We start from the raw sequence: 11,029 nt of genomic DNA on the forward strand, positions 1-11,029 counted from the left end.
CCAGCGGCCGTACCTCACCAGATGGCCCCCACTGGGTGCCTCCCTTTGCCTCCCCGGCACAAAACCCACCCCGACAGCCGCCCACAGCCACCTCTCCTCCTCCGCCCCTCCCCCACCCCCACCCTCAGCACCATGGCCCGCACCAAGCAGACCGCCCGCAAGTCCACCGGTGGCAAGGCGCCCCGGAAGCAGCTGGCCACCAAGGCCGCCCGCAAGTCGGCCCCCGCCACCGGCGGTGTGAAGAAGCCCCATCGCTACAGGCCCGGCACCGTGGCCCTGCGCGAGATCCGCAAGTACCAGAAGTCCACGGAGCTGCTGATCCGCAAGCTGCCCTTCCAGCGCCTGGTCCGTGAGATTGCCCAGGACTTCAAGACCGACCTGCGCTTCCAGTCCAGCGCCGTGCTGGCGCTGCAGGAGGCCGCCGAGGCCTACCTGGTGGGCCTGTTCGAGGACACCAACCTGTGCGCCATCCACGCCAAGCGCGTCACCATCATGCCCAAGGACATCCAGCTGGCCCGCCGCATCCGTGGCGAGCGCGCTTAAGCGCACGGCGCTCTCTCTCCAGCTGACGGCTCATCCCTTCACCACCAAAAAAACAAACTGGTGTTATTCAACACCACCCTTTGACACTGGGAAACAAGCTGCTGTGTTTAATGTGGTGGGGGCGGGCGTGCAAGGGGGACGGCACAAAGACAGGCGGGAAGGGGGGGCGAGGGCAAAGCTGGCAAGAGGGGCAAAGCACGAGGTGCAGCTGCAGGAGGCAGCCAGAAGGGCCCGCACCCACTCTACCCTCCGTGCTCCACACCCACAGTGGCCAGCCTTCGACAGCCAGGGCGATGCCCTCCTGCTGCACCTGTGCCCTCCCCAGCCCCTTGCCAGCTGCCGTGCCCGGACAGCAAAGTACCAGCAGCCTGGCCACAAGCGCCTAGAAGTGCGGCAACGAAGTGCACCCAAACCAAGGCTGGTTGCCACCGCCGCGGCCGCATTGCCGCCGCTCTTCCCCTTCCTCAACCGGCACAAACCTCCTAACCACAGAAGAGCTCGACAGAGGAGCAGCGGCAGCAGCCAGCCAGCGGCAGCAGCAGCAGCCAACACGCATTCGCGCCGCACACAATCACCCCAGCCGCACCGGTCAGGGCTGAACCGGTGTGGCAGTCCGGCACCAAAACCGTTTTCTGCCTGCCCGACGGCAAGGCTTTGTGTGGCAGCAGAGCTGCCTGCGTGCCCTTCCCCTTCGCGGCGGCGGCGGGGAGGGCGCCTGCTCCACTCCCCCTTCCCCACTGCGCACCTCGGCCCTCACCCCGGTGCTGGCGCTGGTGGCAGGGAACCCAAGCGGCGGGGCTGCTGGGGTAAGCAGCCACGGGGCTTCCACAGCTTCGGTCACCTCACAACGCAGCGGTGCTGGCTCAGCCTGGGGGCAGGCAACCCGTCAACCCCACACACGTCGCGTAGACTGCCTGCTGCGCAGGGCAAGATGAAGTGGGGCGCTGCCAGCTCTTTTTCATTTCCACCGAGCCAGCTTGCAAGCAAGACTCTGCTTGAACACCCGTGTTGAAGAGCAGCGCCTTGGAAACAAGCAGAACAGAAAAGGGCTTCACACGCAGCAGCAAGGCAGGGAAGGGTCGCCTCCCGGGCTGGCTCCAAGCGCCACGCAGGCGGCCAGGCGGCGCAATCGTGTTGGCAGGCGGGCGCCGCAAAGCCGTGGGCCGGGGCTCAGGGCTGGGCAGCTGCTGCAGCGGTGTGCAGGCGCCGGCACTCTGTCTTGTGTGCTTTCCAGTGCGCATGGGAGCAGGCCTCGCTGCAGTACCTCACAGCCCTGCACCTGCAGGCAGCATGCAGCGGGGCAGTGCACATAAGCATCAACTCCAGGCAGGCAAGCAGCCAGCCTGCGGGACAGCATAGGTCCCCAGGCTTGACAGCCTCTCTGCCGCAGCAACCCAGGGCACAGCTTACCCGCTGCAGCGACGCAGGCCGCTCGTGTTGCCGCAGCCCTCTGCTGCGCACACCCTGACGCCTGCCGCTGCTGGGGAGGGGGCAGCGGGTGCTGCTGTCGCAGGTGCGGCCACTGGTGCCGCTTCTGCTTTGGTTGGTGTCCCTGCCGTGGAAGCTGCTCCTGTAGCAGGTGCGGCAGGTGCTGCTGGTGCTGGTGAGCTCTCCTTTGCTGCGCTGCTGCCTCTGGCCGCCTCCACCGCGGGTTCTTCTAGATGTCTCTCCGCTGGCACGGGTGCGGCACTGGCGCTTGCTGCTGCCACTGCTGGCCTGGGCCTGCCTGCAACTGCTTCTGCTGCCTCTTCTGCCTGCCGCGAAGCCGGCTCTGCCGTGGTTGCCAGGCCTGCCGCTGCCTCACCCCCTTCTCCTGCCGGCACAGCACCCCGCTGGCGCTGCCGCTCCTTCTGTCGCTGCCGCTTGGCGGCCTTGGCCGCCTGCCTGGCCGCCTGCTGCTTCTCCTCGCGCTCCTCCTCTGCCAGCAGCTGGGCAGCGGCAGCCTCAGCTGCGGCGGCTGCTTCGCCAGCAGCTGAGGAGGCTGGGCCAGACCCCGGGGCTTCAGCCTGCTCCTGGCCTGGGCCCCTGCTGCGCCAAAAGTCAAAGACGACGGTGCCGCACTGCTTGACCCCGCCACTCAGGTCGAAGGCCATGAAGTGCGTCAGCTGGCACAGCTCCGTCAGTGCAAACTGGGTGCACAGCAGGCCCACGCCCTGCCGGCGGTCGTCGATGATGACGCCCGGCTGCCCTGCGCGCGGCACCCGCCAGCCGGTGCCGGCAAGCAGCTGCTTGGGCTGGCCGGTGGCGGGGTCCACCTCCACGGCAAAGTTGACCAGCACACGGCCAAGCTTCTTGTCGACGATGGTGGCGCCGGCCTCGTCCATCATCAGCGGGTCGTAGCGATCCGCCGGCATGGGCCCGGCCGTCACGTCGATGATCTTCACCTCGCCGCGGCTGCTGTCGGCCCCTAGCCGCGCCTCCAGCACCTGCAGGGATCCGGGGCGGGAGGGACGAGGGCGAGAGTGGTGGATGGGGCGTTGGGGTGGCCCGGCCGCGGCCAGCATCGCGGCGTGTGCGGCGCCGGCTGACCCCCAACCGCCGCAGCAGGTGACGTGGGCCGCTGCCCCGCCGCACGCACCGTCCTTGTGACCTCCACCGTCTTGGCAACCTCCTCCAAGAAGAGCGCCGCCCGCGGGTGGCCAGCGGCCCGCAGCTTCGCCGCGGTTGCTTCCACATGGGTCAGCGGCACGTCAAAGCACCGGTCATCCAGCAGCATGCCGCCGACGGCATTCAGGCCACGGATCAGGTTGGTCCAATCGTTGGGCCGCCCCTGCAGGAAAGGGGGAAGCCCGGGGGGGGAGGAGTGGGAGGGCAGGTTGGGACCGGCGGGCCCTCCCACGCGGTGGAGGAAGCACAACCAACATGGCTGCACGGTGACGTGCCAGCCAAGGCCCGCTGTGCACGGCATCTGCCCGCCAAGGCCGGCGGCTCAGGCTTGCCTGGAGGGGGCTGCAGATGCCCAGGATCTCGTGTATATGGCCTGCAAGCGATGGCGGGTGGCCGCCGCCCGGCAGCTGCAGCTGCGACATGAGCTGCAGGGCGCGGGGCAGGTAGACGGCTTGCGGGTACATGCCGCCCTCGGGATGGAAGCCCCTCCCCGGCTGGCACTCGGGCAGGGTGCCGAGGTGCTGCTGCAGCTGCCACTCCTGCACAACAGGCGCTGGGGAATAGGGTCGCTGATGGGCGGGTTGATAAGTGCACGGCAGCGGGTCCAGGAGCAATGCTGGCAGTGGCAGCGGCGGCGGCGAGGCGGGGACCTGGCCGCCGCGCCACACACCTCGCGGGAGCGCGGCGCCGTGTTCAATTTGCGGTTCAGCTCGTCTGGGTTCTGTAAAGCGCGCTGCAACGTCCTCGTCGGTGGGGCGATGAGTGTGCCTGCGGCTCTGGCCACACTCACGGCCACCGGGAACAGAGCGCTGGAGCAGATAAGGAATCGCAGGGGACAGGGCGCAAAGAATTGCGAATGGAGGAATGCAAAGTGACGGAGGAAGCCGAGTGGGCCGGCCATAGCCTCGTCACCCAGGTCCTCCTCTGCTTGCCGCGGCTCCTTGCTGGCCTTTGATCGCGGTGAATTGCCATCCGCCCCTCTCCTCAGATCCCTCTGGGCACCATGGCCGAGCAGCCCTGGCGCCGCGGGCTGAAACTCGCTCCAGGGGCGCTGCCTGGCCTGCCTCCAGGCTTCAATCCCTTTCAGACCGGGGAGGCCCTCAGAGCGGAGTACATCAGGATGGGGCTGCTGCCTGCGCGCAAGGTCCGCCTGCCGCTGCCGCTGCTGCCGTGGGGCTCAGGCTGCTGTTTGGCTGCTATACAGCAATCCCCTGGGACTGCTTGCCCCCTTCCCCTTGCAGGACCTGGTGTTGCCCCCAGAGGTGAGGGGCCTGCTATGGGATAGCATGGTTGGCTGGTCCTTGCTGGGCACATCCAGGCAGCCGCATGCGGCGTGTGGTGCCCCCAACTTGCTGCCGTGCAGCTGCGGGCGCGTGTCACGCCGGTGGCCTCCAAGCTTGCACAGGTTTGTTGCCAGCTGCTGTTTGTTGCCATGGCCAGCTGCTGACATACGACTAGAAACCTTCCTTGGCTGCTGCTGCTGGCCTGCCCGCGTGCTGTGTGCGTGTCCGCTGGACTCCAACCCGGCGCTGCTTCCCTTCATGCTGTTGCCGGCTGCAGGGCGACGAGGATGTGGACCCCAGCTCGGCGGCGGCGGCGGCGGCAGGCGCGGCGCCGCCCACCGCGGAGCAGCTTGCGGCGGCAGAGGCGGCGGTGGCGGAGCAGGGGGCGCTGGTCAGGTGCGAGGCGGCGCCTGCCTGCCTGCCTGCCTATGCCTGCTCGCCTGCCTGCTTGCCTGGCCAGCCGAGCGCCCAGGGGGCCGGAGCAGGATTGACCAGCCTGTTTGGGCAGAGCGCGCTGGCCGCCGAGCACGCTGGGTGCCCCACCCCACCCATCCCTCCTCCTCGCACCTCCCTCGCCCGTGTGCCCCGCCCTGGTGCAGGAGCCTGAAAGAGGAGCAGGGCTTGGGCAACAACAGCGCGGAGGTGGCGGCGGCGGTGGCGGCGCTGCTGGACCTCAAGGCGCAGCTGGCGGCGCTGCAGGCGGCGGCGGCGGCGGCGGGCGAGGCGGCCGCGGCGGCAGAGCAGGCGGGCAGCGAGTAGAGGCGGCCGGCTGGCCGTTGGCGGCCGCAATGTGTTTTGCATGGGAGACGCTGCTGTTCTGTTTCTTCCATCTCCCAAAGGGTAACCAACCGAATCGCTGCGAGCCTTGAGTAGTTCATCATGACACCTCTGTACTCCATGCAGAGGTGGCAGGCAGTGTGTTGTGCCCTATCTTCTCCCCCGTTGTCCTCCTCTGCTCTCTCCATACCTGGCTGCAATCCCTCTCTCTCTACCTCCCCGCCCGCCATCCCTCCCCTCTCGTTCATCCATGGTTTGGCTTGGAACTCCAGCATGGGCGCTGTGCTGCAACTGTTGTCGGCAAGCAGCGAGGTCCGGACCCTGCCCTGTTAAAGCCCTGCTAGCTGCAGTCGCCCATGCGTGAACCAGCACCTGGCTCGCTTTGTTCTGAGTTCTCCCTCTCGCCACCCGCCCTGCTGGCACAGTCCTGTCAGACTCCGCCAGCCCAGAGGTGCCGCATGAAGCGGCGCTTCATGAGAAGGACTGGATCTATCTCCAGAGCGGCGATCCGATGACGTTTAACACGTCGGCGCGGGCCCTTGCCGGTGCAGACAGCTCGAGTGAGTGGGGCGGGGCGGCACAGCGCTTCCCCGCCAGGCGGCCTGCATGTTCCTATGGGGCAACGAGGTTGCCTGCTTCTTGCTCCCGCCTCCCGTGCAGAGAGCAAGCGGAAGCAGCCGGCGGCCACCTCCTCGCTGGTGGAGCTGTCCTCCCTGATGGAGGGCCACCCCGACGAACAGCCCGGCTGGCGCCCACGCCCGCCCATGGTGCAGACGCTGAAAGGCAGCGCCAAGTCCGACCGCACCACAGTTCAGCTGCAGGTGGGCTGGGCAGGCTGGGGCAGGCTGGGGCAGGGGCCCCCCAGCCGCCCTGTTTCTCTCCCCTCCTCCGCGGGAGGCATTGCCGCCCACAGGCCTCTCATGCCGCCCGCAGCAGCCGCGCCGCCTGCCACAGCCCCTCCGCCCATCCCCGCCGCGCCGCGCGCCACAGCCCAGCCGCCCATACCTGCCACACAGCCCGCCCCCATTGCCGCCGAGGTGCATGATGCTGAGCAGGGCCCTCCCTCGCAGCCCAGCTCTACCGGCACCTCACCGGCCTCCAACCCGCTCTCCTACCCCACTGAGCTCACCGAGAGCTGTGGCAGCGTGCCGGAGGGCCCTACAACTGCAACAGCACATGCCAGTGGCCTGCCGCCCGCCACTTGCACAGACTTTGCTGCTAGCCAGCATGCCCCCACCCACCACACCACCGCTGCAGCAGCCGCTGTGCCCTCGCCTCCCCCCTCCCCCGATGCGCCCTCCCTCCCTGTGGCCCAGCCCCAGCCCACAGGTCCCAACGGCGAGCTCGAGTACGCTGTAGAGGCGTTTGTGGCGCGTCGTACGGTGGACGGCTGCCTGCAGTACCTGGTAAAGTGCCAAGGGTATGAGCTGCTGGGGGAGGAGCCAGCCTACTCGTGGCAGTGGGCATCTGTGCTGGCGGAATGCATGGATCAGGGGTCGTACCGCCGCATGGTACAGGGGTGGAGGCAGGCGCAGCCGGCAGGGGCAAGCAACAGCACCAGCGCCAGCCGACGCAGCAGCAACACCGGCCGCAGCAGCAGGGGGCGCCAGGGTGCGCAGCAGGGGGCTGCCGGGCCGCAGCCAGCAGCAGCGGATGGCCAGTAGGGGTGCGGGGGCCAGGCAGCCCTGTCATTTGTCTTGCTCAACACCTATGGCGCTTTGGGTCGAGCGCCGGAGGCTTTGCTGCTAGACCTACGGGAGGACGCAGGTACCAACATTGATGCCTACCTATTCACCGAGACCTGGCTTCGTGGCGACCCCCCGCGCCTGCCTGGACTGCAGCGTGCCTTTGGCGCGCCGCGCCCGGACGGCAGGGGCGGGGTGGCAGGATATGTGGCGGACAGCTTGCAGTGTCGGGCAGCGGTATGGCGCAGCAGAGTGGAGGATGGGGTGTTGTGGCTGCGACTGAGCAACGTGCATGGGCTGCTGGGTGACTTGCTGGTGGCGGTGTGCTACCTCCCACCTGGCCTGAGCACTGCCACGGCAACGGCCTGGTTTGACACCCTTGCTGATGAGAGCGCGCAGGCCATGACTGCGGGATTGGTGCTCGTGGGCGGCGACTTCATTGGGCGCACAGCGGAGGAGCCCGATGCTGCTGACGGCAGTACTGCGCCACTCCGGCGGTCAGCATACCCCGAGTTGGCTGGGCATGGCAGGGCGTTGCTGCAGTTTTGCCACACCACGGGCCTGCTCATGTGCAATGGGCGGGTGGCAGGGGATGTGCCGGCGCAGCCCACCAGCAGGGGGCGGCGGGGGGATGCACAGGCTGTGGTGGATTATTTCTTGGCGTGCCCGCGGCTCCTATCCCTAGTGCGCTCGCTCCGTGTAGTGCCGGTCCCACCGGGCGGCGGTGACCACTACCACTTGCGCCTAGACATCTCCCTCACACCGCAGGACGTGGCGCCTCCCCCCCCACCGCCGCCCCCACCTGACGCGCTGCCGCCGGACTACACCATCACCGACGCCCTCCTACCCCAGGTGGAGGCATTCATGCAACTGGAAGCAACTGTTGCTGAAATGCAAATCCTCAGCGACGATCCCTCTGCCTTCTTCGCCCGCTTCCGCACCCCGCGTGCACGCGCTTCGGCGCTCATCCCCAGGGCTGCTTGGCTGCAGCACTTCCGCAGCCTGCTTGGCGAACCGCCGCCTCCGCTGCCTGTGCCGCCGCCGCTGCCTGTTGGGGCTGGCCTGCAAGAGGGCAGCCAGGGGCCAGCAGCCACACCAACTACAGCCAGCCAGCCTGCTGCCGCTATCACTGAGGCTGCCGCTGCGCTCCAAGCCCCCTTCTCCGCTGCAGAGGTCGACGCTGCCATTGACCGCACCCGGAACCGCGCTGCTGTGATAGGCCCGCTGAAGCCGCCTGTGCTGAAGCGGGTCAGAGCCGTGATGGCACCAGTACTGGCGGACCTCTTCAATGCATGCGCTCGTGTGGGTTGCCTGCCTGGGTGCTGGGCCATTAGTGCCATCACCCCGATCCCCAAGGCAAATGCTGCATCCAATGAGTGCGGCGCATACCGCGGCATCGCCGTTGGTACCCTCCCCGCCAAACTGTATGCTGCTGCCCTTGACCGTCGCCTGGCTGGCTGGGCAGAGGAGGCGGGTGTGTGGGCTGAGGGCCAGTTTGGCTTCCGCCGCAAGCGCAGCTGCGCGCAGGCCGCTCTGGTGCTCCGTGCTCCCATCGAGCGGTGCCGCTCCCGCCGCCAACCCCTGTACGCTGCCTTCATCGACTTCCAGAAAGCCTACGACACGGTGCCCCGCCACCTGCTGTGGGCTAAGTTGGAGACGGTGGGGGTGGGCGGCTGGTGCTTGAGGGCTGTGCAGGCGCTGTATGCCGATGTGCCTATGTGTGAGCAGCAGTCCACGCCAGCGCCGGTGTTGCTGTCGGAGACAGGCCAGCAGCCGCTGGCAGCGCGCTGGGCAGCCCAGGTGGGGCGGTTCTGGAACAGTGTGTTGTCGGCTGATGGGGCCAGTCTTGTGCAGCGTGCTGTGCATGACAGCTGTGCATTGGCTGTTGAGGCCGGGGGTGTGGGGTTGGCAGGGCAACCTTGGGCTGGTCAGGTGGCAGCAACGTTGCATGCATATGGGGCTACTGTGGATTTGCGCCAGCCCCAGCCTGTGGGTGTGTCTGACATTGTCGAGGCTGCCGCAACTTCCTTCCGCCAGCAGTTGTACACTGCGCAGGGCACCCGCATCCGTGAGTACGTTGCTGCCACCGGTGCCGACACAACCGACGGACTGCCTGGCTACCTTTTCACCCTCCAGCACCGAGGCCGCTGGCGTGCTTTGGCGCAGCTTCGCACCGGCTCGCATTCGCTGGCGGAGGAGACGGGGCGCTGGCAGCGTCAGCAGCGGGCGGACCGGCTATGCTCTCATTGTGCGGCAGCGGGCGAGCGGCATGTGGAGGATGTGCAGCACGCATTGTTTCGATGCCCACGGGCTGCACAGTTGCGCGCTCAGTACCCCCTGCTTTTCACCCCTGCACATACTGAGTCTGTGTATGCATTTTTCACTCTCCCTGATGCCATCCAACTTTCCAGTTTCTGTCGTGCTCTGTACAGATTGCACCGCTACTAACTCCCAACTTCCTGTTGTGCCTCCCTCTCCCCCTCCCCCCTCCTCCTGTTTTTGTCCGCTTTCTTTTGTTGCTTGCCTGCCTGGCCCCAGTTTCCTACCCCCATGCATTTTGCTTGTAAAGGTTAAGGTTAAGGTGGGGAAGAGCCTCCACAGGCTTAACTTCCCGGTTTCAACGTCTAGCTTTAGACCATTATTTGATCTGCCCGAAACGCCAAGTGCAGTACCCCCCACTAGTAGTGAATGGGTCCCGGGGAGGCCTGTGCCGAAGCCTTGGCGATTCTATTAGGCGTTCCCGAAGGAATTGGCTTGGATTGGCGCTGAGCCGGTCAGCTATGCCGCGTTTGTCCTCACAAAGTTTCGACATGGGAGGAATCGAACCTGTGCCCTCTCGGAGGTTTAGACACTAGCTCCAGCGCCTTCAAAGAAGGCCTTTCTTAGCCGTGGGCAGGTTGAGCTGGCTGGCGTGCCCAGCTTCCCGCACGCAACCAACAGAAGCTCATAGGGGTCGTGATGACATGCGGTGCCCACCTATTGGGCTGCTTGCTTTTGCTTGCTTGTGTGGGCTTAAAGTCTGGTAAAGCAAGAACTAGCTTGCAACATAGACTCCCCGCCGAAACGGGACGGGAACCGGGCGAAAGCAGAGAAAGCAATAAAACAGGGGTGGAGCAAGGCGACATGCAACGCAAGCAGCTTGGAACTGCGCTCCGACAAGCAAGGCCCTCAGATTTTCCTCGCTCTGGACAGCCGGCAGGGTTAGCGGGTTCGGCCCCAGCACATTAATGTGCCCAATCCCTGTAAAACACACACACACACACACCTGCCTGCCTGTCTGTTACACACACACACACACACACACACACACACAAGGCCCTCGGAGCCTTCCGCGGGCTTCCGGCCTTGATACTTGCTTTTTGCAACGAAGAGCTTCGTGCGCACATCAGCGGTCCAAAACGCTGAGTGTCATGGGGTACACGAGTAGCCAGGCTGGCGCAGCCACGGTCGCTTGGCGGCTGGCCAGATCTGCCTCGTAGACAGTGTTACAGCTTCGTCTTGCTGCTTACACCATGTCCGCGTGAGGAGGGCCGGCAAGCGTGTTCTGGACTGATCGGGACTTGGCCGGCGGCAGCGTGTATAAGATTGTGTTGTTGTTGCGGCAGCTCACTCAATAGCGGCCCGAGGGGTGCGAGATGCCAGGGCAGCGCCGTTTTGTCCTTGCCGCCCTGTTGCCGCCGTTGCCGACGTCCCATGGTGCCGCTGCCCAGCCGTGAGGCGTTCAACTTGCCTTATCATTTTGTTGACGCAGATCCATGTCGACCACCATTACCCCAGATGACTGGGCTCAGTTGAGGGCTCTTAATCCGACCCTGGCTGACAAGTTTGAGGCAGCCTTTGGTGATGTTAAATATGTGTTGGAAATGCTCAGACGTTGGAACCGGTTAGAGGAGTATGCCAGATCTTGTCTCACTTGCTCTCGTTGCTTGCTACTTACAGGAGGGCAGTGATTGACTAAGTGGTGCGCCGCCTCTTGACTTTGCATGCTTGCGAAGCCCTTAGCCTTGATCTTGTGAAGGGTGCTTTCACCAACCACGGTCACCGTCGCATCGATGATACTTTGTCGGGCCTTTTCCGTCATTTGGCGGAGCACAACCTGGCGTCTGGCTCTTACAACGCTGGCTATATTGCAGC

General features: G+C 65.8%; 3 protein-coding genes across 3 annotated transcripts; 2 read left to right on the forward strand and 1 right to left on the reverse strand.

Annotated features, from left to right (window-relative positions):
* Positions 1-132: 132 nt before the first annotated feature.
* On the forward strand, positions 133-543 carry CHLNCDRAFT_141512 (hypothetical protein; the record flags this gene model as incomplete). Its single annotated transcript, XM_005843037.1, has 1 exon — positions 133-543. The coding sequence occupies one exon, from the start codon at positions 133-135 to the stop codon at positions 541-543; it is 411 nt and encodes a 136-aa protein (XP_005843099.1).
* Positions 544-1,536: 993 nt separating this feature from the next.
* Positions 1,537-3,614, reverse strand: CHLNCDRAFT_59345 (hypothetical protein; the record flags this gene model as incomplete). Its single annotated transcript, XM_005843073.1, has 5 exons — positions 1,537-1,822; positions 1,954-2,020; positions 2,348-2,969; positions 3,122-3,313; positions 3,447-3,614. 5 exons carry the CDS (start codon positions 3,612-3,614, stop codon positions 1,714-1,716), a joined length of 1,158 nt encoding a protein of 385 aa, XP_005843135.1. The 3' UTR covers positions 1,537-1,713.
* Positions 3,615-4,153: 539 nt separating this feature from the next.
* On the forward strand, positions 4,154-9,629 carry CHLNCDRAFT_55395 (hypothetical protein; the record flags this gene model as incomplete). Its single annotated transcript, XM_005843038.1, has 10 exons — positions 4,154-4,294; positions 4,392-4,412; positions 4,711-4,829; positions 5,033-5,188; positions 5,337-5,338; positions 5,636-5,770; positions 5,871-6,031; positions 6,527-6,821; positions 6,939-8,197; positions 9,465-9,629. 10 exons carry the CDS (start codon positions 4,154-4,156, stop codon positions 9,627-9,629), a joined length of 2,454 nt encoding a protein of 817 aa, XP_005843100.1.
* Between the last annotated feature and the right edge of the window lie 1,400 nt (positions 9,630-11,029).

The sequence above is a fragment of the Chlorella variabilis genome (assembly GCF_000147415.1).
Source record: "Chlorella variabilis unplaced genomic scaffold CHLNCscaffold_35, whole genome shotgun sequence".
Lineage (NCBI taxonomy): Eukaryota > Viridiplantae > Chlorophyta > Trebouxiophyceae > Chlorellales > Chlorellaceae > Chlorella > Chlorella variabilis.